Consider the following 27,861-nt stretch of genomic DNA (forward strand, 5'->3'; position numbering starts at 1 on the left):
CAACATGGACACTCATCATGCACGCTTCAAGGAACACAGAATGAAGAAGACCACACATTCGTTACAATTACGACACAATTACGACTCAATCTCACACACACACACACACACACACACACACACACACACACACAGTTCTCTTGTTTGCCTTTCTCCATCTTCTTTGTTTTTTCCTTCTCCCACACACACATTTACATATAAATACACTTGTATGTGGATATATTTGAATCCATAAATATTTGAATAAAAATAAGTGTCCAGAGCAGATTTTTTTTTGTTTTTGTTTTTTTAACCGTTCGGCCTGCATTGGTCAAAGGTAGACAGGTGGTGTGAGGATGACGAGCTGTTTTGAGCTTCATCATAATCACCATCTATTTAATCAGCAGAAATGTGGAGCAGCAGTTCAGGGTGATGGATGACAGTTTACAGATGGATTAGTGAGCACTAATGATTATTTACTGTATAGTGAGTTTCACTGAGTATTGCAGTGATAAGGTGCATGCACCCCTCTGTAAAACCTTCAGAATATGAATTAAACAGGAAATGTTGGTGGATGTAAGAGCGGCTGAAGTCTCAGAGTCTAAAACAAACGGCCTTTAAAGATGTGTTTTGTGAAACTACATCTTGAAGACACGACAGGTGAATAAGGTAAAAACAACAACTGGCTAATAGATATCACCATGAAACGTCCTCGGTTGATTCCTTACATTAAGAAATCCACAAATAGACGAAGAAGTCAAATGAACACCATCATGTGTACGTTGGATGTTTTCTTAAAGAAGAAATCTAAAAATCTACCACAGAAGGAGCAAAAACTCATCAAGTGTTTCCTATTCGAGGACATTGACACATGAAACTAATCATCTAAACAGATCTAATCATCTGTGCGCTCAAAAAATGTGCCAAACGTCAGTCAACAGCTCGAAACTGAAAAGTTTGGGAATTATTCAAACTAATGTGGGGTGTGCAATCCATTTCAGCAGCACATTAGCGCCATGTAGTTCCAACATGGTACTTAACATGTTTTCTTTTGCAACCCTTTTTAATTCCACATGTCTTTGTAGCTTTATAGCGGCTCCAGATGTGGATGTTTAAAAAAAAAAAAAGCTTCTATTATTTAGAGGATGGAAGTAAAACAGTTGTTCTCTTCTTTTCCAACCATCAGATAAAATGGGGTTTTAATACGGATGTGCTGCATCCTTAAAGCCACTAATTATAAATCAAGTCAGACTGGACCCAGCTACACCAGTACAGCTATTTAAAACTTTACTGGTGTCAATGACAATAATTGTGATGTTCTTTTTATTCACACAATTGGATGTAAAGCTTGTTGTTTTTTGTATTTTAAGTGGTTTTCAGCGGGTGAAAGTCGAGGATGAGAAACTGATGTTCGGGGCCCTTTTGGTGAAGATTTGATCCACTTTCGTTTTAATCCCAGGAGAGGTCATTTCTTAAGCTCTCTCAAAATACAATAGATGCTTTTAGTTCGGAAATAAAGCAGATTGTCTGCTGCCATCGTCTCCAGATTTTAAGCAGAGTGAGTCCCAGAAGTAAGATTAACTGCACGTAGCATGGACATGCACATAATCTCTTACACGGCATGCAAAGGTGAAGTTCATGTACTTTTTATACACGTGAGCGCGTGGAAATGCAGATGTTTGAAAAATGAAAAAAAAAACACCCAGTGTTGGTGGTCCTCCCTCATCTTTGGCCATGACATGCCGCTCGGGTTAGCCCGGCACGTAGATGCAATGCACACACACACACACACACACACACACACTCTGCAGATTCCAGCTGACTGTACAGGTTACAGCAGAAATGATCAATGAGCGCAGACAAGGTGCTTGTCTCAGTTCCTGCTTTTGTGTGGTCGACCCAAGGCTGCACAGCGTTGCCAGCACAGAACAGTTTGTACCGCGTCGGGTACTTTCTCGTTTTGACTTTAATTTCAAACCAACAAACAGAACACAACAGAGTGGTACACATGGCGCTCTGCTTCCCCCCCCCCTCCCTGCTTTTACACAGTAATTATTCCAAGATGTCTGAAGATGCCCGTGTCGATGAATTCCCAAATCGTCATTGTAAAGCTTCCCTTTCCACGGGGCCTGAGCAAGAATACCCACATGCTGAACAGAGTGTGGCAATATATATAGTTTTTTTAATGCACGCACACACACACACACACACACACACACACTCGTTCTGTCGTGTATAACCCGCCAAATTAATCAAAATGCAGAAACGAGTTGCACGGTGACACATTTTCTGCTTCCCGCTCGGACTAAGGATGTGTGCGTGCTGTTGTATGTTTAGTTTGCTTACATGTCACGTACGGTCCTTGGCCAGAAGATGTGTGTGTGTGTGTGTGTGTTTTTTTTTTTTTTTTTTAAGTATTTCCTCACTTTGAGGTCGGATGTCCTTTTTGTCCTTGTCGCACGTCCCCATGGCGTCCATCATCCGCGTGTTGTCAGCGCCACATCTGCATCCGGCACTTTCAGTGCCGTTGATGTCCGTGACTGAGGCGTGCTGCTGTCGTACGGGCACAGTTCACACTGAGTGACGTTCAAGGGCGGAAGGATCTCACCTACGGTGTAAAGAGGAGACTCTCACCGACCACTCTGCACCCGGCCTCAGGTGGAGGATAACACGAGACGGCTAGCATGTGAGGCTCACTGCAGGTAGCCACAGTCGCTCGATTAACATTCTGCCAGTGTGGCAAGCTAAGCACGGAGGCGGCTACTGAACAGGGCAGGGCGCCCACACTGCTGAGGTCCGTGGTTTGACTGCCACCGGGGATGTTAAAGACCTATAAATACTCAGCTGGAATTTGATTACAAAGGCCGTAACGTTTTTTTTTCTTTTATCTCATTTGAAAGGTCACATCCTCCTATGTGTAATAATCCAAATCACTTATTTTCATATCGGACAGGAGCACGCACACATATGAGGACCTCACATGCGGGGGAAACACACAGATATCCAGTAGACTAGACTGTTGTGCTCGCCGCTGCCTCAAATTGATTCAGTTGTAGCCGCGTTTGTGTAGTTCTGTTGGCGAGGGGCACAACCACCACCACCACCACCAGCACCACAAATGAGAAGCAGTGAGCTATGCTGTCGGATGGGAGCATGCGTACAGTAGAAGGCTGTGTGGACAACAGCAGACTTGAAAGGGAGATGGTGGCCTGGCTTTAATCGAGCCGGAGGAAGAGGGGAATGTGTAAGCAATTAGCAGGAAATCCCCGAGCACTGGCTTTTTTCTTCTCTCTTCCCCCCCCTCCCCCCTCCCTCCTTTCTATGAAAATCGAGGCAGCCAATTTCTTCAGCGAGCTGTGTGTGTGTGTGTGTGTGTGTGTGTGTGTGTGTGTGTGTGTGTGTGTGTGTGTGTGTGTGTGTGTGTGTGTGTGTGTGTGTGTGTGTGTGTGTGTGTGTGTGTGTGTGTGTGTGTGTGTGTGTGTGTGTGTGTGTGTGTGTGTGTGTGTGTGTGTGTGGTGGAACAACACCCTCACTCACTCCCCAGCTCATTGACTGCCTGGCTTGTTATGAACACACAAACAAACAGCAGAGCAGCACCTGAGCATAATCCCATACATGTGTGTGTCTGATGCAGGTTAGGACAAACGGGCGGGTGAGGGGGGTGGCGAAAGAAGAGAGGAAAGGGAACGAGAGTTAAAGATATGTGAATAGATGGAGGGTTTAAGAGAAGAGATGGAGGACCCATGGGGCGGTTGAGGGCTCTAAATTGGAGCGCTAACCTCGGTCGGTCACGACGCCTCGCTGGGACCGCCAACCCCTCCCAGGTGAAAGGACCGGAGGATTACCGCTCAGCTTTTCAGTCCACAGAACCTCACGCCAACAAGAGGCAGATTTTATATTCAAATGCTGCGGGGCTGAATTCTTATATTTATTTATTTACACAAATATACATTTCCATGAATGGAGTGTTCTTGTTTGTTGATTGGTTGGGGGATACCAATTGCCGATTTGTCTGATGTAGATTGTCTTTGTTTTGATATGGGAGCTTTTATAAAAGGCTTCAGACTCGTTTTTTTTTCACCATTCCCCCTCGATAAATCATTTCAACCACTCTAAGGGCTAAATGCAATCCTTTTGTTATTGTCATCTGCATTGGTGTTTTGCATAAAAACATGCAATTCAAATGATTATGAAATAAAAGATTGTGTTTTTATTGATGATTAAAGCTGAATTCGCTGTGTTAATGTATATTCTATGCATTATAAGCTGCTTAGAGCTAGTAACAGGAAGTTAGTGAATTGAGCATGAACGCATCACAACGTAACTCTATGGAACCGCCGTACGTTAGCCGTGAGCTCTGGTGTTAACAACTCTCCTCCCGCAGATATAAACACAGATTTATTGTTATCATTGCGACTAGAAAGTATGAATCCCGATCGCATATTTTACTGATTTGCTGTCAGTAAAACTGAAAACAATTTCACACTATTCATTTTAATAACTCCACAGTTCACATGAGTTCCCGACCGCGGGGGACCTTACGGATCACCGATCAACTACGGTCCGTTACACCACCACAAATTATACACCTTGATATCTGAACGTGTGGGAACGGAGATAAACACACACACGCACTCTCTCACACACACACACACTGCTGTCCAGCGTCTGCCCAGCCAGCCAGAGTCCACCTGCTTGCCAGGCAGCTCGGTGGTAGCCAGCCTCGTGGTCGCGGCTCTGCTGTGACATCATCAACGTCAGACACCAGCCTGGGGACACAGCTGTCTGTGGCGCAGCCAACAGCTCTCCCCCCCAATCAAGCACACGGCATGTTTAAATTGTCTCTAAAATTCAGCAAAGAAGCTCAACCGGTGTGAGGACGTAGACGTGTGACGACGGCAGTGCATCAATCGACGAAACAGTCGGTGGTGAGAAAGCGTCCTGCAGATGTAGGTTTTTAAATGTAATTGTGAGATTTTGTCATTTTAAGTTTTAGTTATTGTTTTTCGCCACTCACTTTCGGTCCCTCACTGGAAACACGGCGGAGAGCTTTCTGCAAGCGCCGCTCATTATACTCTGAATAAGGATTTCTACCAACCTCTTTCAAAACAACTGAAGGACACTGAGTTTTTTTTCATTTTCTGCCGATGTGACTCATTCTACTTCATGGTTTTCTGGATAAAAGCACGCGTCACATAATGTGGTGTTGACCTCCCTCGGCTGGCTGGACGACAGTTCCGGCTTGTTAAAATGTGTGGACTTTTATAAGGACATAGTTGGCGAAACATATTGGTAACCCAAAGATAAAAATGAAGGTCTAAAAGTTGTCATAAAAGACTGAGAAGTGTCCATTGGGTGAGGTCCTCATTGTTTTGTCCAAGAACCAAAGATAGATCACAATATTATAAGGGGTACATTTGCAATTAACAAGCTGGAACTCGAGAATGTTTGACAGTTTTGCTTAACCTTTTTTTTTATTTTTATGATGATGAATTGATTCTGAAAGTAGTTTATTCATTTTCTGGTGATGAACTACTCTGCTCCTCGACTAATAGGTTTTTTTGTTGGCTGCTCTTTACTACGGATCAGTTTATCATTCAGAGAATGTCTGACCTTTTAAATGTATTTGGGCTTGTAAAGCGTCTTAGAAATAAGTTTAGGAGACTGTAATGCTTTATGTAATATTGACTACTCCAGTTTGTTCACATCAACAGTAAATGTATCACCTCTGGAAAGGTGAGAATTTATCGACCACCGGCTTCTAAAATCAAAATTGATCGTTTTACGTCTCAGTTTGTAGCTGCTGAAGTTCATGATTCAGTCTGAATTTAACAGTCTGAAAAGTTTATTTGCCAATGACTGGAATCCTGAATGTGCTTTTTAAAAAAGCTTAATCGTTATCATTTATTATGTAGGGAAAAATAAAACCTGATTTAAAAATTATCAGGTAAGAAAGAATCGATGCACACAAATAATATGTTCATCTATTATCCTTTATATATGCAGGGTGGCCTTATTGTTTATAATTAGCTTATTAAAGATTGTTTGATAAAACAAATACTTACGATCTATGATGCAATAACGATTTTGTATTGTTCTTAACTAAATGTAATGTGAAGTGATTCCGTTATATTTTAGGAGTTGTAATCATATTTAGATTATCGTGGATCACAGTTATTTTGGCCACCGTAATCGGCATCGCTAAAATACACGAAGCTCTCATTGGAAAAAACACCCCAAAAGATGTAAAGATGGAACCTAGTGGTTGTGGTGGTTAGTGACATCCCCTTGTATTGTATTGTATTGTATTGTATTGTGAAAGCTCTAAAAGTAAGAAAACTGCAGGGCGGCTCTTGTTGACAGGTGCAGTTGACGAACAAGGGATGATTGTGATGAGAGACCAGCAAAGACCTGTCTGGGACCAAAGTGACCGTGACCTTGTCATGCGCTTAAGCCAAATCCTGCTTTCTGCACATATTAGTACATCATCCAAACCAGAGTCGGCCCTCGGCTTTACTCCACTGATGTGGTTGCCTTTCGGCAGCTCAGTGGCTGCAGCGTGGCACAAATGCTCCGGGTGGCGTCCCACCTGAGCAATCAAGTCCATCCATTTCTATGTGCTTATCAGGAACTAGATTAGAGAGGAGTCCTTTCAGCACCGGCTCTACTTAGTGGATCACCAACAGGCTTTCCGAGGCCGGCGTAATATGGATTTGCCCTCACCTGGTGGTGATGGAAAGGATAAGATCATCGTACACAAGCAGTTATACAGTTGCACTCCTTCACGAGGAGTCTAGGAGTTTGAGATGGGAAAATGATCTGAGATGTTCAGCTTGGAGTTAAGTAGCTGTAGTAATACCTGCAACTTGAACTTTACAACATTTCATTTCACCTCTGAGGGGGATGGGTGGGGGTTGATGTCAGGCGGCTAAGGAATCTTTTGGTTTTGTTCGTCAACTTCATCCCCTTTTCCAAATCAAACCTCATATGATGACAAGTTGCCAAACCTCTTTCCAAATAAACAAGTACGTGACTAGCAACAAGTCGAATTTGCAACGAGCTATAATTAAATGAAATGCAGAAATTCCATCAGGGAAAATGTTTTCCGCCTGGTTCACCTAACTTTAGGCTCCAGTGTGCCACTGTGCCTCTTGGGACATACCATGCGGACTGTAAATTTCCATTTACAATGTGGGTGTGATTAGCATGCCAACCGAAGTTCTTTTCAAAAAGGAGACGAATAAAGGCCAAATGCGGGGCCTGCTGTTTACAATGTGCACACGAGCTCACGGACCAGCTCGGAGCGGAGCATCGGGAGGAATTCCCTCTCCGCCTGGGCTCTCTCATTGACCACAGCTCCAGAGAGGACGGGTGCCAAGACAGCCCGTGGGCACAATTAGTCAACAAAAGGCCTCGTAGATTCCCCAACAAACGCAGCGGGGGAACCTTTTTAATCTCTTGCCCTCTTCACTTCAGACTGTCAGCCTCACCTCTCCCTTAAATTCCAGGGTTTGTCCCCTTCTGGGGGTGCTGACATCTGTTTTTGAATGTACCTGCAGCGCGCTACCCTGCAATGGATGGTTGGATCGGCTTCAACCCGGCTGGTTTATGTACATACCAAAGGTCGTATAAGTTGACTTCCTGTTGTGTTGGAGCATTTAAATACACATCAAAACACGCTTTTCTTGATGCAATTAAGGCAAAGTCTGCACTGGCTTAGAGTAACGAGTGAGCCTTCCCAATAAAGCCATCCACCACTGCTTGTAGAACGTATAAGGCCCTCCCCTTTCGCTTCAATACCGTAAGCCATCAAAGTGCAGCAGGAATATTAGATACATTGACATCTGCAGGCTGTATTTAAACGGCGTGCGTCCCTTTGTTGATTTATCCAGATCGGTACACAACCTTCTGTGCTTTAGCACGCACCGTTTTATCTTGAGCATCAGCATCCGGAGTGCCAACACGAGACTTCCTGTGCTAAGATCGATAAGTCTGGTTATATTCAATGTTTTTATCTGATAGGCTTTGGCTTAATATGGTTCCCGACAAATGCACTCCTTATTTCCGTGCCATTCTCGTGGACTTGACATCTCGGAGGGACGTTCTTCAAATTTGGCGCAAAAAACGTCCACCTGGATTTGTTTACGGTGGGTCAAGAATTCATATGCTAGTTATGTCAATTTGACACCAATTTCCCAAAAGAATAAAATGATGAAGCGATGACGTTTTGGACAGACGTGAATGTAAACTGCAACTTGACTGGTTGGCGGAGGCTAATAACTGCGAGGCGAGAGGGTAATTATCATTTTTTACTGCTCCCTATTATTATTTGGTGATAAATATATTTGCACTTTGCTCCTCTCTAAACTTCTAAAGTGCCTGCTCCTTTCAAAGGGGATTAGAGGTGATGGCCTTTATTTAAGCTCAACTTCGCCAGCTGATTCTGTACTTCTACAGAAAATATATTCATCCAGCTTTAGCCTCCTCTAAATTGGGCAACACTGCTTGTAGTCACCAGAATTGCGAAACGTAGTCGCAACCACATGCTTTTGTGTCCCGAGTTGACACTTGTGATTGCAGATTAGAGTTTAAAGTATATGCTTATAATCTTTTTCCGGTCCCATTATCTTTATTTAAGTGAGTGCCGAGCATTTTTTAGTCCCTCACGGTAAATTCTCGCTTGGCTTTGTCTACTGAAACCGGCAGTAAACAGTTTAGTTCTCGATCTGACCGTCACACCAGGCAAGGTCAAGGTTTCCTGCAGTGTTTAGGTGTAAGGGCGCGCTGGGACTTGGGAACAGAGATCTTTTTAAATATTGCCAACACATCTCCAGGACTCGATCTTTGCCTGGGGCATAGATGACACTCTTCTTCTTTAGAACTGTGGGAAGTCCTCTTTTGAAAACAAGGGGATCATAAAGGAGACCCAAAGCAGAGGGAAGGGTCAGCTGGTGTTTCATACCACTGGCGTATTAATACGGCTGACTTGCTGTGTCACTCCTCCAATTGATGCAAAAACCACAACCACAGCTGCCTGCCATCTTTTTTTATTTTAATTATTTTTTTTTATTGCAGATAGCCTGTATCATAATGACGGTTGGAGTTCATCAGGAAGTAAAGAGTTTGTCATGTGGCATGTGCTGACACTACACCAAGTGATGAGCGGAGCAGATGTCGTCTTGCTTGTGGTTTTGTGACATGTAAACTCGGCTGACACAGATATTTCCCTTATGTATGTGTTGGGCAATGATGAAAGGACTGATTCTAAGGCCCGTACACACACACACACACACACACACACTCCTCTTTTCTGCACGTTATCACTTCTTTGCATCAACTGTACTTCTAATGACTGAACGTGCTAACAGTCAGTCAGGTTTAACCACCGTTTATTTCATCGAAAAACATCAACAAGGATCCGATAAAACGATTTTGAATAATAAATAACTTCAAGAGGCTTTTAATACTCGACTCAGAAATAAATAAAATGTGGACCAAAGAGAAATGTGCAGGGGACTTTCCTCTTTACAGAAGCTATATGTGCATGCATACAAATACGGCGGCTACGGTTTGGATATTATTTATTATTGCAGAGGATTAGGGTACCCACAGAAAACACTCCAAGGAGCAGATCAGAACTGTCTGTCAATATTTTCTTGGTCACAGATCTGACGAAATGCTGGCTGTAAAAACAGCTGTAGAACCGTGCCAGCAGGGGGCGCTAATAGCAACTCTGCAACCAACTGAAACCATGGCTCCAATGGAAGATATTTTTAAAGATAGTTCATTAGCCTATACAACAACAATAAATTTACCTAGCAATCTAAACAAACGATATGTCATTTTCTGTAAGATTCTGTTTCTCATATTATTATAATTATTATTAATTTCATCTGTCTCTAGAAGTACGGATGATCTGATACATGTTCTTACCAAACCTTAAGTAATGCCATTTTTATGTGGGAAATGGAGCATGCAAGTTTCTTGTTTGTGCGTACTCTTTTTTTTTAATATATATATATATATTAATCTCTAAAATGATAGTGTTCCACCAGTTTAGCAGTCTAGTATTTATTTTCTACATGTTCCAGTCCTTTTTAGTTTTCAGTCAGTATGTCTCAAGTGAATCTGGATGAATTCTGAATTCACAACAGACCTTCATGACTTCAGACAATCAGAGCGCGCAGTATGAAAAGGCCTTGAACAACAGTCTGCATGTGTGTGCAGCTCATTCCAGCAGACAAAGACGTGCTGTTGAAACGGATGAACCCAGGTCACTCACTTCACAGAATAAAACTTTAGTTTTGGCGTTCTTTTCCGAGTGAGCGTTGGAACGAAGCTCTTTATTTGTTCAAGTGAAGCTCTGAGTCTCAAAACGGAGCAGCGTCCCTGCTGTATTTTCATTGATCTGGAAAAGCCAGTACATGGATAACATGCAGTCCCCTTCAATCCAACTAAATCTCCCTCCGCATCTGTTGGTGCCAAGCAGCTCAATACGAGGACAGCGGGTGAATCTTCGCAATGCTGCTCCTGATCGCAGCTCTCGGAGACTCCAGGAAGCCGGCATGATGTGCCACATAAATAAATGAGTGCAATAGAAGAAGCCCTCCAGTAAAGAGACAGATTTGCTTTTTGTTCAATGATTTTCCAACATCTCTGTGAGTACTAAAGATTATTGATTTTCTGATACTATCCACTTTTATTACTAACACTTAATAATAATGATAATAATCTGTCCAAGCAATGGCTGTTTATTCTTCGGACACGAGAGACTTTCAATGTTCTGCTCTACGGCTTTATTCGGACGTAACAGGAATAATAATATTAGTTTGAAAAAAAGCCAAACAATTGAAAGTTGCAGCTCCTTTTTAAAAGTGAGAATGTTCATCTTTTCCTCGTCTTTATATTATTGTGAACTGATAATTTTGGACTGTTTCATGGAATAATCAACTCATTTAGAAAATAATTGCCGCATTAATTGTCAATAAAAAAAATGATTAGTTGATATTTGGCATTAAATGCGTGAGAGGAAGCAGCGCTCTGTTCTCTCTCACACTGCATCAAGGAATCTCCAGTGAATCTCCCAATCAAGTTTTATTCATGAAGTTCATAATTTATTAGATGCAGAATTCTATGGCCTATTTTACAAAACCCGATGAGGTTGTTTACTCACTTATAAAGTATTTTGATGGATATTCTTAAGTTCATGCATGCAGATGGAATTAATGAAAATGTAACTATAAACTAGAGCGAGGAAGTGCTTGTCTGATTATTATTATTATTATTATTATAAGAGTCTAAATAATTAGCTGATTAAAGGTGTTTCCAATAAGGAATTCAGAGCATTCCTGTTGCCTCTCAACATGGAGACGGCCGACTCGATGGCTAGAAGCTAACAGTGCAAACAACGACAACAGTGCTGACGGCGTCTAGCTGAGGGGGAACCGGTGCTACCACCGCACGCAGAGCAGTGTTGACTAGCTGGCCAGTGGGGCACCACAGAGAGACTCACGTGCACTCACATGCGCTAACATGCATACTCGGGCGCACCGGCTCTGTCGACAAAGCAGAGGGAAGCTTGGACGACAACCAGGCGGCAACCTCCAGTGTCTTAAACTTGCATTCTCTCTGACTCCTCTGGTTGCAAAAAGAAGTCTGTTTGTATAGAAGTCTATGAGAACATGACTCTACTTTTCTCTTGATTTATTCCCTCAGTAAACATTGTAAACATGAGTTCATGGTCTCCATCTCTAGTTTCAAGTCTTTTTCAATACGGCATGATGTTCATTTAGTAAATGATCCTCTATTTAGAGTCAAATAGACCTTAAAACAGAGGATACTTTAAGGCGGGGATTACTGCGATCGACAGGTGATTGACCAGAGTACGAATACGGATTCAGCATCTCTACGTCACTTCTCCGCAGTCGAAATACGGTCACTTACTTGCTATATTAATGCTCTGAATCCCGTATATATATAGAACCATTGGGTCAATTAATCTACAATTTTGATACGCAATGTTTTGCTTCTTTTTGTTATACATGATAGTAATTTGAATATGTTTGGGTTTTGAACGTTTTGTCAGACAAAACGTGCAATTTGAAGACGTCGCCTTCTGCTCTTAGAAATTGTAAGGGCATTTTTTCACGATATTTAACATTTCTTACCCTAAACAATAAATCAAGAAAATAATCGGCTGATTAATTCAAACTTGAAAATCCTCATTAGTCGCAGCTCTTTTTTTTATAATTCTGTTAATACAAGTTTGTTTCTTGTCTACCACATCCCCTGCAAGGGTGGTTTTTGTTTTTTTATTCATAGACTGATCTGGCAAAAGATTAATCGCCCGGACAACGAACGCACTGAAAAATGTTCTCGCTCAGTATTTTGTGGTTTATTAAACTGATACATGAACGATGATAACTGCAGAGTGATGCATTTATTGCAGCACTCTCAACAAGACGGAACATGCCGATTTAATCTCTCTCCGTTTATTTAACCTCGTGCTGCTGCAGCCGTTATGCCTCTGTGACAGCTTTCGGCTCAGACGTGTTATGGAAATGTTACGTCTCGTTCCAAGAAAACAAGACTTTACTTGTGTATTTGGACACAAGACTACCGTGTAAAAGCTACATCACACATAACGCACAACTGTGTGGCTGAAAGGGGTTTAATAATACAAATAATGGTATTACCTTCAATGTAATACCATTATTACCATGAGAGCTGATGCTCGGAAATGTGTACTAGAACAAACACTAACATGACTATTTCGTTTATTTCGCCGCACATAGAAATGACTTAATGATAGGAGATCTAAAAAACATAACCCATGGTGTGCAAGATCCAACATATTGCGTTGACTGTATATCCATTATGCTCATAGCCTGAGTGTTTGTGCTCTGCAAGATATGTTTAATGCAGTGGCTGCAGCTGAGCAGACCGCACGGCAGGCATGTGATCGACCTGTGTGTGTGTTGTGTAGGAAGGTGAGGGGAAAATGTACGTTTATGTGACTGACCTCACAATCAAAAACACACTCGGTAATGCAGAGGCAGAAGGGGATGTCGGAGAAATGTTCCCACACATTTCTGTTCACTCGGCAACTCGGGCGAGGGAATTGATTTGTATTTTGTTATATTTGAGGAAGCCACGACAGGAGAAATAGAAGGGGAAAAAAAACCACACTAGGGAGTTTAGTTTGACAAACTTTATTCTTCTTGACGTAAATCATAAAGGTCTACATCCGAAAAGATGTCCTGTTTTCATTGCTGGAATTGTGAAAACAAAAGACGCAGTCAACCCACCTGGCAGCATTTCAACCAGACGTTTTATAGAAATAATATCAGTGTAGATGCTTTTCTCTGATAGTGTGACAAGTGTGCAGCAAGTACAGAATTAGCAGGAAAGATTTTGAATATTCAGTCGAAGGTCAGTCTTTGAGATTTAAAAGTCTTTCTCCATTAGTAGCCAGTAACATGGTTTTAAGGTCCCTACATTGGTTTAACAAATCAATCTACTTTAATTAATTTAATTTCAGTTTTGAAAAAAGGCAGGGAGGAGCTTTTTCTCGTTTTAGATCGTATATATGAAATACTGGTAATTTGCTTTATGATTACTCTTTCATGAATGTTACGAATGTTACTTTATCTAACCAGAGGTCTTTACATTACCTTCGTAGACCATGTTATAGACAATCGGATAAGCTGTTTTAATTCAGTTGAGTTTGCTTCCATTTTTCCTTTTAAAGTCATAGTTTAACATGTTTTTTTTCTCTTTCTGGCCGAGGGTTAGATGAGAAGATAAATATTTATTTCGCACAATAATAAATATGAAACTGGATGCAGGCCATGATTAGCCTAGCTTAGCATAAAGAAAGAGGAACAGTCCAAACGTGAACAAAATCCACCTCCCTAAATTCACTTCATATCTGGTTTGTTTGATATGTACAACAAATATAACGTAAATACATTTTACAATACGTTTTTTAGAGCTTATATCAGGTTAATTCTTTTGGTTAACTTAACACTTCTCCAATCACAGCGTAGCATCACTCAGATGTGACAATGGTCTGAAAGCTAATGGACTCCATAGGCTCTCGTGCAATGATTACATTGTGTAATGAGGATCTTTTTAACCTCTTTTCACTGCTGCAATATGTCCTTCACACATATTAGTGAAAGGTAAATTCTTGAAGAATATTGTCATCAAGATTGATTGTGAGGCACGTTACGGCCCTTAACAACTCAACTTATTATTTTAACACTTTGATTTTTGTTCAGGTGGAATTAAGGAGCTCTATATCCGAGCTAGCTGTTTTTCAAGAAAGCAAATAAACCCTAAAATGTCAAAACTATTCCTCGATAAGGAAGACTTGGTTTGCAAACGTACATGAAAAATCAACATTGAGTGAAAAGAGTCAAACCACCAGAGGCAGACTTAACACAACTTGCAGCATAATGCAAATATCTATTAGAGACCAAAGCAGCTGCGTGTTTAAATTAAACAAGCTAATTGTTGTGGGGATAAATGAATCCCCGGTTCTTGAACTTCTTTTTTCCTCTGCGCCCAACCCCAAGAGTGAAGAAGCATTTTGTATAATTAAAATTGCATTATATTTCTTTTGTATGCTCGTCACATCAAAGAATCCTTTCAGGAGGAGATATATCGTGACATCCTTCTTCTTTATCACAGTTTTACATATTTGCAAAATATTTGATTTGTTTCACATACAGTGCATCCGGAAAGTATTCACAGACCTTCACTTTTTCCACATTTTGTTGTTACAGCCTTATTCCAAAATGGATTAAATTCATTATTTTCCTCAACATTCTACACACAACAACCCATAATGACAAAGTGAAAACTGTTTTTTGCAAATTTTTGCAAATCTATTAAAAATAAAGAACGAAAACATAACATGTACATAAGTATTCACAGCCTTTGCTCAATATTTTGTTGAAGCACCTTTGGCAGCAATTACAGCCTCACGTCTTCTTGGGTATGATTCCATAAGCTCGGCACACCTATTTCTGGGCAGTTTCTCCCATTCTTCTTTGCAGAACCTCTCAAGTTCCATCAGGTTGGATGGGCAGCGTCGGTGCACAGCCATTTTCAGATCTCTCCAGAGATGTTCAATCGGGTTCAAGTCTGGGCTCTGGCTGGGCCACTCCGGGACATTCACAGAGTTGTCCCGAAGCCACTCCTTTGTTATCTTGGCTGTGTGCTTCGGGTCGTTGTCCTGTTGGAAGATGACCCGTCACCCCAGTCTGAGGTCCAGAGGGCTCTGGAGCATGTTTTCATCCAGGATGTCTCTGTACATTGCTGCATTAATCTTTCCCTCAATCCTGACTAGTCTCCCAGTTCCTCCTGCTGAAAAACATCCCACAGCATGATGCTGCCAGCACCATGCTTCACTGTAGGGATGGTATTGGCCAGGTGATGAGCAGTGCCTGGTTTCCTCCAGACATGACGCTTGGCATTCAGGCCAAAGAGTTCAATCTTTGTTTCATCAGACCAGAGAATTTTGTTTCTCATGGTCTGAGAGTCCTTCAGGTGCCTTTTTACAAACTCCAGGCGAGCTGTCATGTGCTTTTTACTGAGGAGTGGCTTCCGTCTGGCCACTCTACCAAACAGGCCTGATTTGTGGAGTGCTGCATGGTTGTCTTTCTGGAAGGTTCTCCTCTCTTCATAGAACACTGGAGCTCTGTCAGAGTGACTATCGGGTTCCTGGTCACCTCCCTGACTAAGGCCCTTCTCCCCCGATCGCTCAGTCTGGCTGGGCGTCCAACTCTAGGAAGAGTCCTGGTGGTTCCAAACTTCTTCCATTTCCAGATGATGGAGGCCACTGTGCTCATTGGGACTTTCAATGCTGCAGAAATGTTTCTGTACCCTTCGCCAGATCTGTGCCTCAATACAATTCTGTCTCGGAGGTCTACAGATAATTCCTTGGACTTCATGGCTTGGTTTATGTTCTGATATGCAGTGTCAACTGTGGTACCTTTATATAGACAGGTGTGTGCCTTTCTAAATCATGTCCAATCAACTGAAGTTAGCACAAGTGGACTCCAATCAAGTTGTAGAAACATCTCAAGGACGATCAGTGGAAACAGGATGCACCTGAGCTACATTTTGAGTGTCATGGCAAAGGCTGTGAATACTTATGTACATGTTATGTTTTCGTTCTTTATTTTTAATAGATTTGCAAAAAATTGCAAAAAACAGTTTTCACTTTGTCATTATGGGTTGTTGTGTGTAGAATGTTGAGGAAAATAATTAATTTAATCCATTTTGGAATAAGGCTGTAACATAACAAAATGTGGAAAAAGTGAAGTGCTGTGAATACTTTCCGGATGCACTGTACATTCCCAAATGAGACTTAATTCAGAATGGAGCGTTTTTCCCATTAAAACCTGTGATTTGCCGATATTAATCAGGTTTTAGGACATGCATTCAGCACATTTAGGATATGCGTCTCTGTGAGGGTTTTACTGCAGTTTACAACACGCTGCAGCCTCTTGCATGTTTACAGTTTTACACAAACCAACAGTTTGCAGAGATGCATGCCCAGAAGAAAATCCCATATTTGTGGTCGTAACGAGAAACACACCTTTGAACATGATGAAAGCCTTGGATATTAACAGGTTTTGGGATTTATGTTTTACAGAATGTTGGATCGAAAGAGGGAGGCTGTGTTCTCACCATTGAATAACGCCTGCGAGCTGCTTCCTTAGTGCTATGGAAACGTAGTCACTTGACAGTGATTGTGTGTGTGCTTCTACAGACCAGTATCATGGCAGGTGGTGAAATACTCACTAAATGCAATGAATTGGTTACATGGACCAAATTGTTTCACTCGGGACGAAAATAATGCCAATGGAAACTCATTTAGAAGCCTTCTTAACGGTGGACACACAAATGAAATGCATCCACGTGACTAAGCAACAGTCAGAGCAAGTGACGTACTTTATAATATCCTAAAAGAGGACTTTTGGTGGAGGGGTCCAACAAACAGGACTTTTAACCAGAAGACCGGTGTTCAACACCATGTTGTACTTTCATTGTAGTGGTTTTGTCCCCTAAACCTAACTTCTGGTGGTTGTGTTGCCAAAACCTAAGATCTGTAATTACCCAACCATGGTGCTTTGTCTAAACCTAACTTTTATTATTAACGTAATATTGTCTCGAAGAAAAAGTCGATCTGAGGGACACGAAACCAACAGATTGCATTTTGTGATTATTTAACAAACTACCGTGTGTGTGTGTGTGTGTGTGTGTGTGTGTGTGTGTGTGTGTGTGTGTGTGTGTGTGTGTGTGTGTGTGTGTGTGTGTGTGTGTGTGTGTGTGCGCGTGTGTGTGCGCGCCTTTTGTGTTGGACGTCTGTGATTTTAGCAGGAAAAGACATGAGACATGCAGTTGATCTCTGGATATAGGATGAATATGTAAACATATTGGGATAATGCTCAAGAGGAGCCTGACTGAGGAGTCTGGTAACACCACCTCTCCCCCTCCACCACCCCCACACTCCGCTCCCCTCCCTTCAGCATGAGCCCACACTGTCTCAATAACCTTCAAAGTGTCCCCTCCCCATATCTGCCTCGTCTTTCTGTGCCATCCGCATGCAGCACACATCCACAGGGACGCGTGACAAACACTCTGAAATGTTGTACTCTAAATTCCCCCTCAGTGTATTTGTAGTGGAGCTCTTCACCAGATTAAGTTTCGTTCCAAAATGAGATATACACCGTTTTTATAAAATGCGGTACCCTACCATTGCAAAACGATTGCTCGCCTGGAAGCAAAACTCGCATGTGTATTATCACTGAACGTGTGAGCAAAGTCAAGACCTTTGCCGATGAAAAGAGTGTGTGTTGCTGAACATAAGCATTGCCTGTTAAACCATGTTCTACCTAATGAACATGTTAGAAATGAAGCCCTCACATTTTTCTGGTAACGCTTCTCATCCATTTAACAGGAATTCTTCTTTTGGCCTTGTGGTTAAACTACATGGTTGCCCACTTTGTGCTCACTCTGAGCAAAATGAGGCCTCATTAGGAGGCGGGATCTAACGATCCACTCACGATCTAAATGGTATTTACTGTGGAACAGCTCATTTTCTTTTATGTCCACAAATCTCATCAGGGCAACAGGTTGAGCAATACACACACACACACACACACACACACACACACACACACACACACTGTCTTTAGATTAACTGGAAAACAATGTGGCCCAAAGGAAAAGGTTTGGACCTCATTCAGCTGAAAGGATTCATCAGCAACAATTTTCAAATTGTCAATTAATTTAAAGGGATTTTTGTTTCGGTTCTTATTGTAAGGGATTTCAAATATAAAATGCATCTAAAATGCTTCATCACCAGCACTTCATACAACAGATTACTGGGTAAAAAAATATTTCCGACGCATCCGTGCAATTTCAATGAGGCAATACCGCCTCATTTGTTTTTCAAACGTCTCAATGAACGCGATGTTAGAGCGTCTTTATCTTCTGTACTGTGACATATTCCCGAGGGAAACAGAGTGATTTAAATCGAATCCTCCGCATTTAATTGACCGCTAAAAAGTTGCGCAATACGGAGCTTTGCGTGGCAAAAGGTTGCTGATTGATGGATGGATGTTACGATAGTATTGGTTGGTACTAGCTCACGTAAGCATACGCCATGTTTTGTTTTACAGGAAGAAAAGATGGTTTAACTTTCATCAAAAAATACCTTTTTATATTTTTCATATATTGTTAAATAGTAGACATTTCATCTTGACTTTCGGGTTTAGGATACTGAACATCGACGGTGTCGGCTGTAGAACTCGATATGAGAGGCTGCACAGCATCAGTAGCTTCAGGGACGCCCAAGAACAACAGAGGTTTACATGCAAGTGAAAAGAAGCTCACGTTGCAGCAGAAATCATAACTTATCTGTTGGAGGCCAGAGAAGAATACTGACGTTACAAAGCAGCTCCGTCTACTCACGTTTCCATACAACCAATCGTTTTCAACACAAGGTTTTCACTGCGGTTTCTTTTTTTTCCGTGTGAACAAAGAACTTTTGTTGCATAAACCCAACCAAGTCATGTTGTTACCATTTCCTTTTTTTTTGTTGCTTCGTTCCAATTCTTTTGTCATTTTAAGCCAAACCATGATGTTAATTCGTTTGGCTTTCTTTTCTTTTTTTTTTACTGGACTTAACAAAGTAGTGAAACCTGTATCTATTCAGTCCGGAAGACATTGAGTTGAGTTGAATGGGAATGTCATCTTGGAGGAGAGAGGTTTGTAAAAACAATTCAAATTAATTAGGAGTACCATAAAGTACTTTAACAACCTCAAAACGTCATAAACATGAAAACACTTTCGCAGTGTTGCAGTTTTCAGCGTGTCATTAGTCCACAGCCATCTCTTCCTCGTGGCCGTTAGGAGGCAGATACTTGATGTGTAAGTGAGTGGATGAAGGAATAATTAGTACGTTTGTGAAGTGGATCCACGATATTCTTACATTTTAAATGCACCAGTCTTTCCCTCTTAAACATTAGCACTAAATGAGTAACACAAGTCGGATAATGGCTCACATTTGTATCTTTTAACTATCTCTCACACCAACAATTACAGTGTAATAAAAATAGCTCATCTCGAAATAAAAATTGCTCCCTGCAGAGCCCGTTGCCGGGACCAGTTTCACCTCAGTGGTTCTCTGTTGTGCTCTCTCTCTCCTGTAGAGGCACCTCCCTCTGGGATGTCCAAGAATGGGTACTTCTTTCAAGAAATGGGTGAGTCTGAGCCACCACCAGAACATATCCTCTTTTTACCACTTTATTTTGTTATTGTTATTATTACCTAATTACATTTTTAATGTTGGTTTTATTGTTTCATCTATTGTTCTAGTTTAGCCTCACTGTTGAGCTTACTGTTGTTACATGGCAGTATCTGTTATCAATAAATAAAGTTATTATTATTATATAAAAATCAGCAAGTTGTTCACAATGGAAAGCAAAGCCAGCAATAACAAGGAATACATGCAATGTATTTGGGGGTTTAGTGCTATCTGTTTAAATATTAGTGACTGACCACATGATGAAATGTTCTACTGACTTATATAGTTTCATCATGGAGAGATATGTAATATGCCGGCAGCCAAACATCTATCTAATGGCGTCGTGAATCAGTCAACACACCTTAAATGTCGAATTGTTTTATTGACTCTCTTTCATGGCATACGTGAGTGTTAAAATAAAAAATAAAAAAACGTTTATGAATTTCAACTGGATTATGCAACCTATTCTGTATCCTCACTTGGAGACGATACAAAAAAGACACCTACACCTTATAGGAGGAGACGCAATGTGAATAGACAAGTGAGAGCTTTTAATGATGGCGAGTGGGATTTTTTGGGGGGGTATTATTATTATTATTTGCATATTGCCAATGATGTAGTGAAAGATGAGATTAACAGATTAGAGCTGCTGCGCAGACACCGAAAACTCTCCCAGCTCTCACACTCCACTGCATTTGGATATAAATAATAAACTTTGCTCCGGCTGTTATGATAACGGCATTTTCATTACCTTCAAGCCAAGGAGAGGCAGCCAATTAGTATGTGCAGCACAAGCAGTCAGGACAGAGTATGCTTGCATAGGATGAATGCAGTCGGCGATCAGAGGCTGAGAGCAGGGCGACATGGAAAAAGATGATGAAAGTGATTGTTTTATGTCTCGCACTGCAGAAGTGATCCTGTTGTACCGCTGCCTTCTGTGTCATTATGGGTGTGAATAGTTGTCTCCACTATTCACTAGTCATATCAACTATCAATGTGCTCATTCAGTGTGTGCTAGCAAACTTTTTGTGTTAATTGACTAACTGATTAAATGTTTGGATGAAATGAGACATTTGATGTCGTCCCCTTGGCCTTTGGCATTTGAAAGGCAAATGAATCAAAACAATAATTGACAGGTGAATCGATCCACGTGAACGATTGTTTGTTGCAGCCTCAGACGACCTGCGTTGTGCAATTCTCAGCACAAAAGTGTGTCGCATCTTTAATGATGCGACCGCGCTGCGGCTGTTTGTACCTCTGTAGTCTGTCTGTACGTCACATGTCAAAGGCTGCCGCCGCACGTGGTTCCAATCGTTCAGTGTCTTCATATCAAACATCCTTCGTCTCACGAATCACGATCCAGATTGAGATTTTTTTTTAAAATTAAATCAACCCTAAATCTGAAAATGTGAGTTAGATTCAAAATAATTAAATAAAAATGGATAGCGTAAAAAGCCAATAAAATAATTACAAAACAAGTGATACATATTCAAGAAAATGTTGCTCTGAAATTGAGGTTGGGATTTGCTCCTCCTGCTCTGCAGCCGCTGTTCTCTCTCAAGGTGATTTTGAAAGTCAGAGCCCAGCCGGGGAGTCTTGAGACACAGCGAGGTTCAAATAATGTCAAGTGCTGAGGGGATGATCCCGATGCAAGACCAACTGGATGAACTGAAATTCTGGGCCCTCCTCACGGATAAGGTCAGCAGATAAAGAGCACGAGCATTGTTCTCGTCGCATCAAGCCCCCGATCGCCTGGATGATATTTGGGAGCCCACGAGTTAATGTAGGGTTGGATTTGAGAGGCTGTTGTGTCGGGAAGAGAAGAGAGAAAATAGAAGAAAAAAACCCGGGATGACTCATACAAATAGGCTCCAGGCTGAGTGCTGTGATGCTTCCTACCATATAAACCGTCTACCTGCTGAATCATGGAAGATTTGTCTTGGTATCAAAACAACCGACGACCAACAGCTTTTCTTTTTACAATCGGTGCTATTTGTTGTCCTCTGCTTACACCTAGTTATGCGTTAAAGCAATTAAAACTCACAGAGAGCAGTTGGAGGACATTTCCTCGAGCAAAGGTCTGGAACATCTTAAAATGATTCAGTGCCTTATGATCAAATGCTTGTGGATTTGAGTGGGTACGTTTGCTCAAAAGAATTTGTGCTCTGTCTCGTGGTGGTGCCACATGAAATGACTTCTCTCAGACGATATCGTCTTGTCTCTTCCTCCCCCCCCCCTGTGTGTGTGTGTGTGTGTGTGTGTGTGTGTGTGTGTGTGTGTGTGTGTGTGTGTGTGTGTGTGTGTGTGTGTGTGTGTGTGTGTGTGTGTGTGTGTGTGTGTGTGTGTGTGTGTGTGTGTGTGTGTGTGTGTGTGTGTGTGTGTGTGTGTGTGTGTGTGTGCGCGCGCTTATCTAAATGCACAGATTGATTGGCTGAGTAGCGTCACATGAGATAACCGGTGTGCCGTAAAGGCTGGAAAAGCTGCGCCGGTTAAAATAGAAACGCTCCGTCAAAATTGTTAATATTTCGCAATAATCCATCAGTTTTAGGTCCAGATACAACGGGGACTGCGGCCTGCCTATAAGTGACTTCTGCATTGTAATAATAATAATTATTAAATCTCTCCCAGGTAAATCAATAGGAACAGGTTGATTGATCAACAAAGACAAACTGAATACATTTACCTATATGGCGGTTGTATTTTTAAAAATCAATATACACAAAATAAATATGCACAAAATTGTCGCCTTCACATACATAATTCCACATTATTACAGAACAAGCTACATCTTTGGTTAAACCTTTTAAACATGTTCCTCCCTGAAATAATTAACATTTGATCACATTTCGATATCAGTCATATCTGACTCTTATTCAAATATAATAGAGCTGGATCTATTAAACCCCCTAAATCTCATTTGTGAAGAAGATTTCCTGCTTTTCTTAGTCTTCTATGATAGTAAACTGACAAACGAGACATTTTAAGATCGGCTCTGGTACCTTGTGATTTATGTATCTATTTGATCACACTTTAAAAGACCAATTGATTAATGATTTAATGGAGAAAATAATTAGAAGATTAGTTCATAATGAAAACGAGTGTTAGTTACACTCCTAGATATATATAAAAAAAACAATTAAAAGCCTGTTTTGAACCACATCCTGCATGTTAAAACCTTGTTTTCAAATCTGAGAGCATATTTGACACGTGAGCCTCCCGGTGACACGCTTCAGGTGACACTAAAACAATATTTGCATCTAATTCAGAGAATTTTCTTTCTTTTTTTTAAGCACCTGATGCCTATTAAAGTGTCAGGACGGTTCATTGACTATCAGATAAGCTGTCACAGAAAGGCATAATTTCTTCTACAGTAATAATATTTTGTCGCTGTCTGAAGCTCATGTTAAGCACAAATCTGACACACATTTTTTATTTCTTATGTTATTGAACGTTTTTACATACTAATAATACTTAATTTTTGTACTTAATATAGCATGCTATGTTTTGGTATTTGTTGTTATTTATTCATTTGAAGAAAGTATTCATTGTTGAGCTGTCTGGTGAAATATTATGCAGTAATTCCCGGGCTTGCCAGCTGCTTTGGCTGAAGATGATAATAACAAGAATGAAAGCGGGCTTGCTGCCCGGCCTGGTTCCCGCTGAGGTTTCAGGAGGTGACCCTGTGCTGTTGTGTCCCCAGAGCAGCGGGAGGTGGAGCAGGAGGAGGGCAGCGAGGGCCGAGAGGAGGGACAAGACTCGCCGATCGCCTGCGGAGATGACATCCACCTCTATGACAACCAGATCAGCCCTGGGCCAGGTCAGTAGAGAGAGAACAAACACAACGTCTTTATCCCAACACAGAGGCTTAGAGATGTCAAAGGGATTCTGAAGGAGGTTTTCTTACTTCAGAAACAGAAGTTCTCGTTTTTACTTTGGCTCTCGATGCAGAAAGCCCTCATGTAAAATATCTTCTCACTGCAAACGTTGACCTGATCTGATTTTAAGTGGGACCATCACAATCGGCTCGCTCAGGTGTACAAAATAAATAAAAACGAAAGGTTATGAATTGACAAGCTGCCCGTCTGAATATGCCAGTTAATAACCTCCGCTGCTGTCCAACCGTGCCATCAGAATCAACTGTTTTACTCCTTTTTTGGAGATGTTATCATATCATGCCATGAGGCCGTGCATGTATGCAGTCATGGCAGATCTCCTGAGGCGTCACTCAAGAAGGCAGCAAAAAAGAAGAAGAAAAAAACCCCTCAGAACCACTTTGAACTAATTTCCACGGAGGCCTGATGGAGTCCATCCAGAGCCTGATGGCAGGTGCTGACTTGACAGACAGCTCCCCTTAGCTGCAGGTGCAGATGATTTTTGACCCCACCACCAAAAAAAAAAAACCCATGAGTCAACAGGTGACCGTTGCCGTGGCAACAAAGGAGAGAGAGAGAGAGAGAGAGAGAGAGAGAGAGAGAGAGAGAGAGAGAGAGAGAGAGAGAGAGAGAGAGAGAGAGAGAGAGAGAGAGAGAGAGAGAGAGAGAGAGAGAGAGAGAGAGAGAGAGAGAGAGAGAGAGAGAGAACCTAAAAAATGAGACAACATGAAGAATTGCTTTCACAAATCTTGAGAGAGGCTTCCTAAAGGTGAGGTGACCCCACTGATAGGGAAGGCTTGAAAAGGAAGGCACATTTCCCGATAGATATTCTGATTTTAACGCAGTTAGCTGCTAACTACCACTGCTAACTGCCATTCCAAAAGGATAAACTGCTTAAGAAAGAAGCTAACAGAAGAAGGACAGTAACTCACATGTTGTGAAAACACTATAGAAGATCATTTCTGATAATATCCCTGGAAAACCCAATGTATTTTATTTTTTTAAATTTTAAATTTTATTGGCGGGCTAGAAAAGCTAAAACAGCTAACATAGTAGCATTGCTCCTCTTGAAGTAAAAGAGTGGTTACCATGGAAACCGAGCTCCAATCAACTGAGCAAAAGAAAGAAGAACAACCTTATTTTCTTCACCGAATCCATTACATCTGGAAGGAGATTCTGTGCAAACATTATCTATATGTATCCAGTGAGGGCATTGGTTCAGGGGGCAGATTAAAGGTCTGTAAAGATGAGCACCTTGACAAGGACAACCCTCTGCTCACCATCACCTACTACACCAAAGGAAAGGTTGTGGTCCAAGGAAATGTATCCGACCTGGAGTCCTTTGAAGAGACATTTCCCCTGCTGAGAGCTGAGGTAGACACCAAGAAGATCAGCACCCCCTCTGACAATGAGGATGATGAGAGACCAGCAGAGATATGCAACACCTTTACCATGTCTGCCCCTCCCACACCTACCAACTACTCCAATAGGCTGAAGGAGAATCTGGCCCTGCTGGAGCTGGAATTTACTGAATTCAAAGAGCTCACCCAGGCCAGACTAAGTGACTCCTCAGAGAACACTCTGCAACAGCTTAAAGAGGAGCTCCAGCAACTTAAAAGGGACAACCAGACCATGGCATCAGACCTAAGAGGGAGTCTAAAGGAGCTGAAACAGGAGAACAGTGCTCTACGTACCCAGCTGGCCAAGGTAAAGGAGGATGCTGAAAAGAGAGAAAAGAGTTTCACCTGGAAACTCCAACAGGTAAAAGACCAACTCTCAGCAGCCCCCAGAGTGACAAGTACAGAGACACAGACTATGTCGGCCTGTGTCCCGAGCCCCTGTTTTGTCCCTGCCCCATCCTCCCTGCCCTGTACCCAGCCAACCAACACCCAGCTCAGCAACACTCTGGCACCTCCAGATTCATCCACAGAGTCAGCAGCCAGCAGCCAACTCTGTCCAGCTCAGCTTCCCTCCACCCAGCCTGAGGAGCAAGCCCCAGAGGTAGTCCTGCTGACCGACTCAAATGGAAAATACCGTGACACAAAGCGGCTTTTTCCTGGTCAGAGAGTGCTCTTTAAACGTTGCAGCACCACAAGACAGGCCATGAAGCTGCTGAAAAGGGAGACCCTTAACAACCCTCAATGCCTGGTGATCCACACAGGCACAGATGACCTGCACACTCTCCATAAAGACACTGCTGAGGCAGTAAGGAAGATGGCGGAACAGACCAGTGAGGAGTTCCCCAACACTTGCATCGTCATCTCCACCCTGCTGCCCAGAACAGACACGCCGCCACATGTCATCCACGACATCAATACGGAGATCAGAAGAGGATGTGCTGCCCTTCCAAATGTGCACCTTGCCCACCACCCGACCATCGGCACCTGGGACCTCTATGATGGACTCCATCTACACAGAGAAGCGGTGGGAATCTTTGCAAAGACCCTGAAAGACACGGCCCTGGGACACAGCCCTTCTATCCCCTCCTCTACTAGAAACTTTAGAGACTGGCCCAGACCTCCTACCCACCACCAACCCAGGTTCAGCCCTCAACCAGAAAGAAGACACAGCCGCTCAGCCAGGACCTTTACTGCTCAGCACCCCCCTGTGCAGTCCCACACAACCATCACTCCACCACTGTGAAGGACAGGCAGGAGAGGACTCTCACCACAGGCCCTGGGCCCAGACACCCTCCACAGCATCAGCAGGACAGCTACGGAGCAACCCCTGGCCCCAGACCCCCTCCACAGCATCAGCAACAGAGTTATGCTGCAGCTGGTCCCAGGCCTGTTGCCACAGCCCCTCACTCTGCTCCTTCAGAGCTGGGAGACATCAGAGAGATGCTGCACATCCTGTGTGATCGCCTCCTATTGAAATGATAAGTACATACAATATATAGATAGAAAATTAGATGATAATTTTTGATGACATTTTATTATTATTACTATTCCACTGTAGCTACACCCGCTTGATTTGATTAGACTTTATAGAAATTAAATGTAATACTCTTTATTTATGGAAGGATAATCTTCACAATTGTCTCACCAAATAGGTTCATGTTTTTTTGTTTTGTTTTGTTTTATCTTCTTTTGATCAATTTAAATGCGTTCTTTCCAAATAAGCTGCTGGAACATTCAGGGCCTCTACTCCTCAACCTTTGGGCTGAAGAGTACGAACACTGAATTCCTCAAATCTATTGAACATGTTGATATTCTTGTGTTAACAGAAACATGGTGTCAGAATGATGCGCTCACTCACTGTCCTTCAGGATATCACAAAGTCATGGTGCCCTTTATAGAGAGCCTGACTTCCTGAACCCACAGGGCAACAACCATGTATTTGGTCAAGCCCCTCTTTACATCACACCAACCATCATCAACCGGAACAACCTCGACTATCAAATAAATCAGAATGGCAGGGAGGTAGTGCACCTCTGTCGGGCCTTAGGCCTGTACATAGTTAATGGAAGGTTCAGAGGGGACTCTTTAGGGAGGTTCACATACTCCTCAGCTCTTGGCTGTAGTGTAGTCGACTATGCTCTCACTGAGATGGACCCCTCCACTATCAATGCGTTCACTGTCAGGCAGCAATCCCCACTTTCAGACCACAACTAAATAAATGTCTATTTTAAAACATTGAATCAACTCAACCCCCCCAAAAAGGAGTCCAGTAAGCTGTACCAACTTAACCCAACATACAGATGGACTCAGGACAGTGAGGACAAATTCTTCATGGCGTTAAATTCCCCTGATCTATTCAGTAAAATGTTGGAATTCAGGGGAAATCGGTACGACACGACGAAGGGTGGCGTTAACATGGCCACTGCTGACGTCAACACACTGTTTCACGAGGCAGCTATTAAAGCCAACCTTGTCAAAATTAAGAGACAGTACAAGAAGAAACAAAATAATGAAAAATGGTTTGACAATGAATGTAAAAGTATCAGAAAAGATCTGCGAAAAATATCAAATTTAAAACATCGGCAACCAAAAATTCACAACTTACGAATTAGCTTTAGCGAAACTCTCAAAAGATATAAATACACAATTAGGAACAAAAAACAAAATTATACAAATGAAAGATTGGAGAAAATTGAAAGCTCCATACATCAAAACCAATTCTGGGATATGTTAAATACATTGAGCACAACAAAGCCACAGCCATTACCCATTCAAGATGGTGACA

At 42.0% G+C, this 27,861-nt stretch overlaps 1 protein-coding gene across 3 annotated transcripts in view; it reads left to right on the forward strand.

The window, feature by feature from the left end:
* slc4a11 (solute carrier family 4 member 11) overlaps positions 1 to 27,861 on the forward strand; it is an 85,449-nt gene that overhangs the window by 3,560 nt on the left and 54,028 nt on the right. The window contains exons 2-3 of one of the 3 annotated variants that reach the window (XM_034525581.1): positions 19,710 to 19,760; positions 23,505 to 23,621. In XM_034525581.1, coding sequence (XP_034381472.1) covers positions 19,710 to 19,760; positions 23,505 to 23,621 — 168 coding nt within the window. The remainder of the gene's footprint in view (positions 1 to 19,709; positions 19,761 to 23,504; positions 23,622 to 27,861) is intronic. The other 2 variants (XM_034525583.1, XM_034525582.1) reach the window with 2 other exon arrangements.

This window comes from Cyclopterus lumpus, chromosome 22, assembly GCF_009769545.1.
Source record: "Cyclopterus lumpus isolate fCycLum1 chromosome 22, fCycLum1.pri, whole genome shotgun sequence".
Lineage (NCBI taxonomy): Eukaryota > Metazoa > Chordata > Actinopteri > Perciformes > Cyclopteridae > Cyclopterus > Cyclopterus lumpus.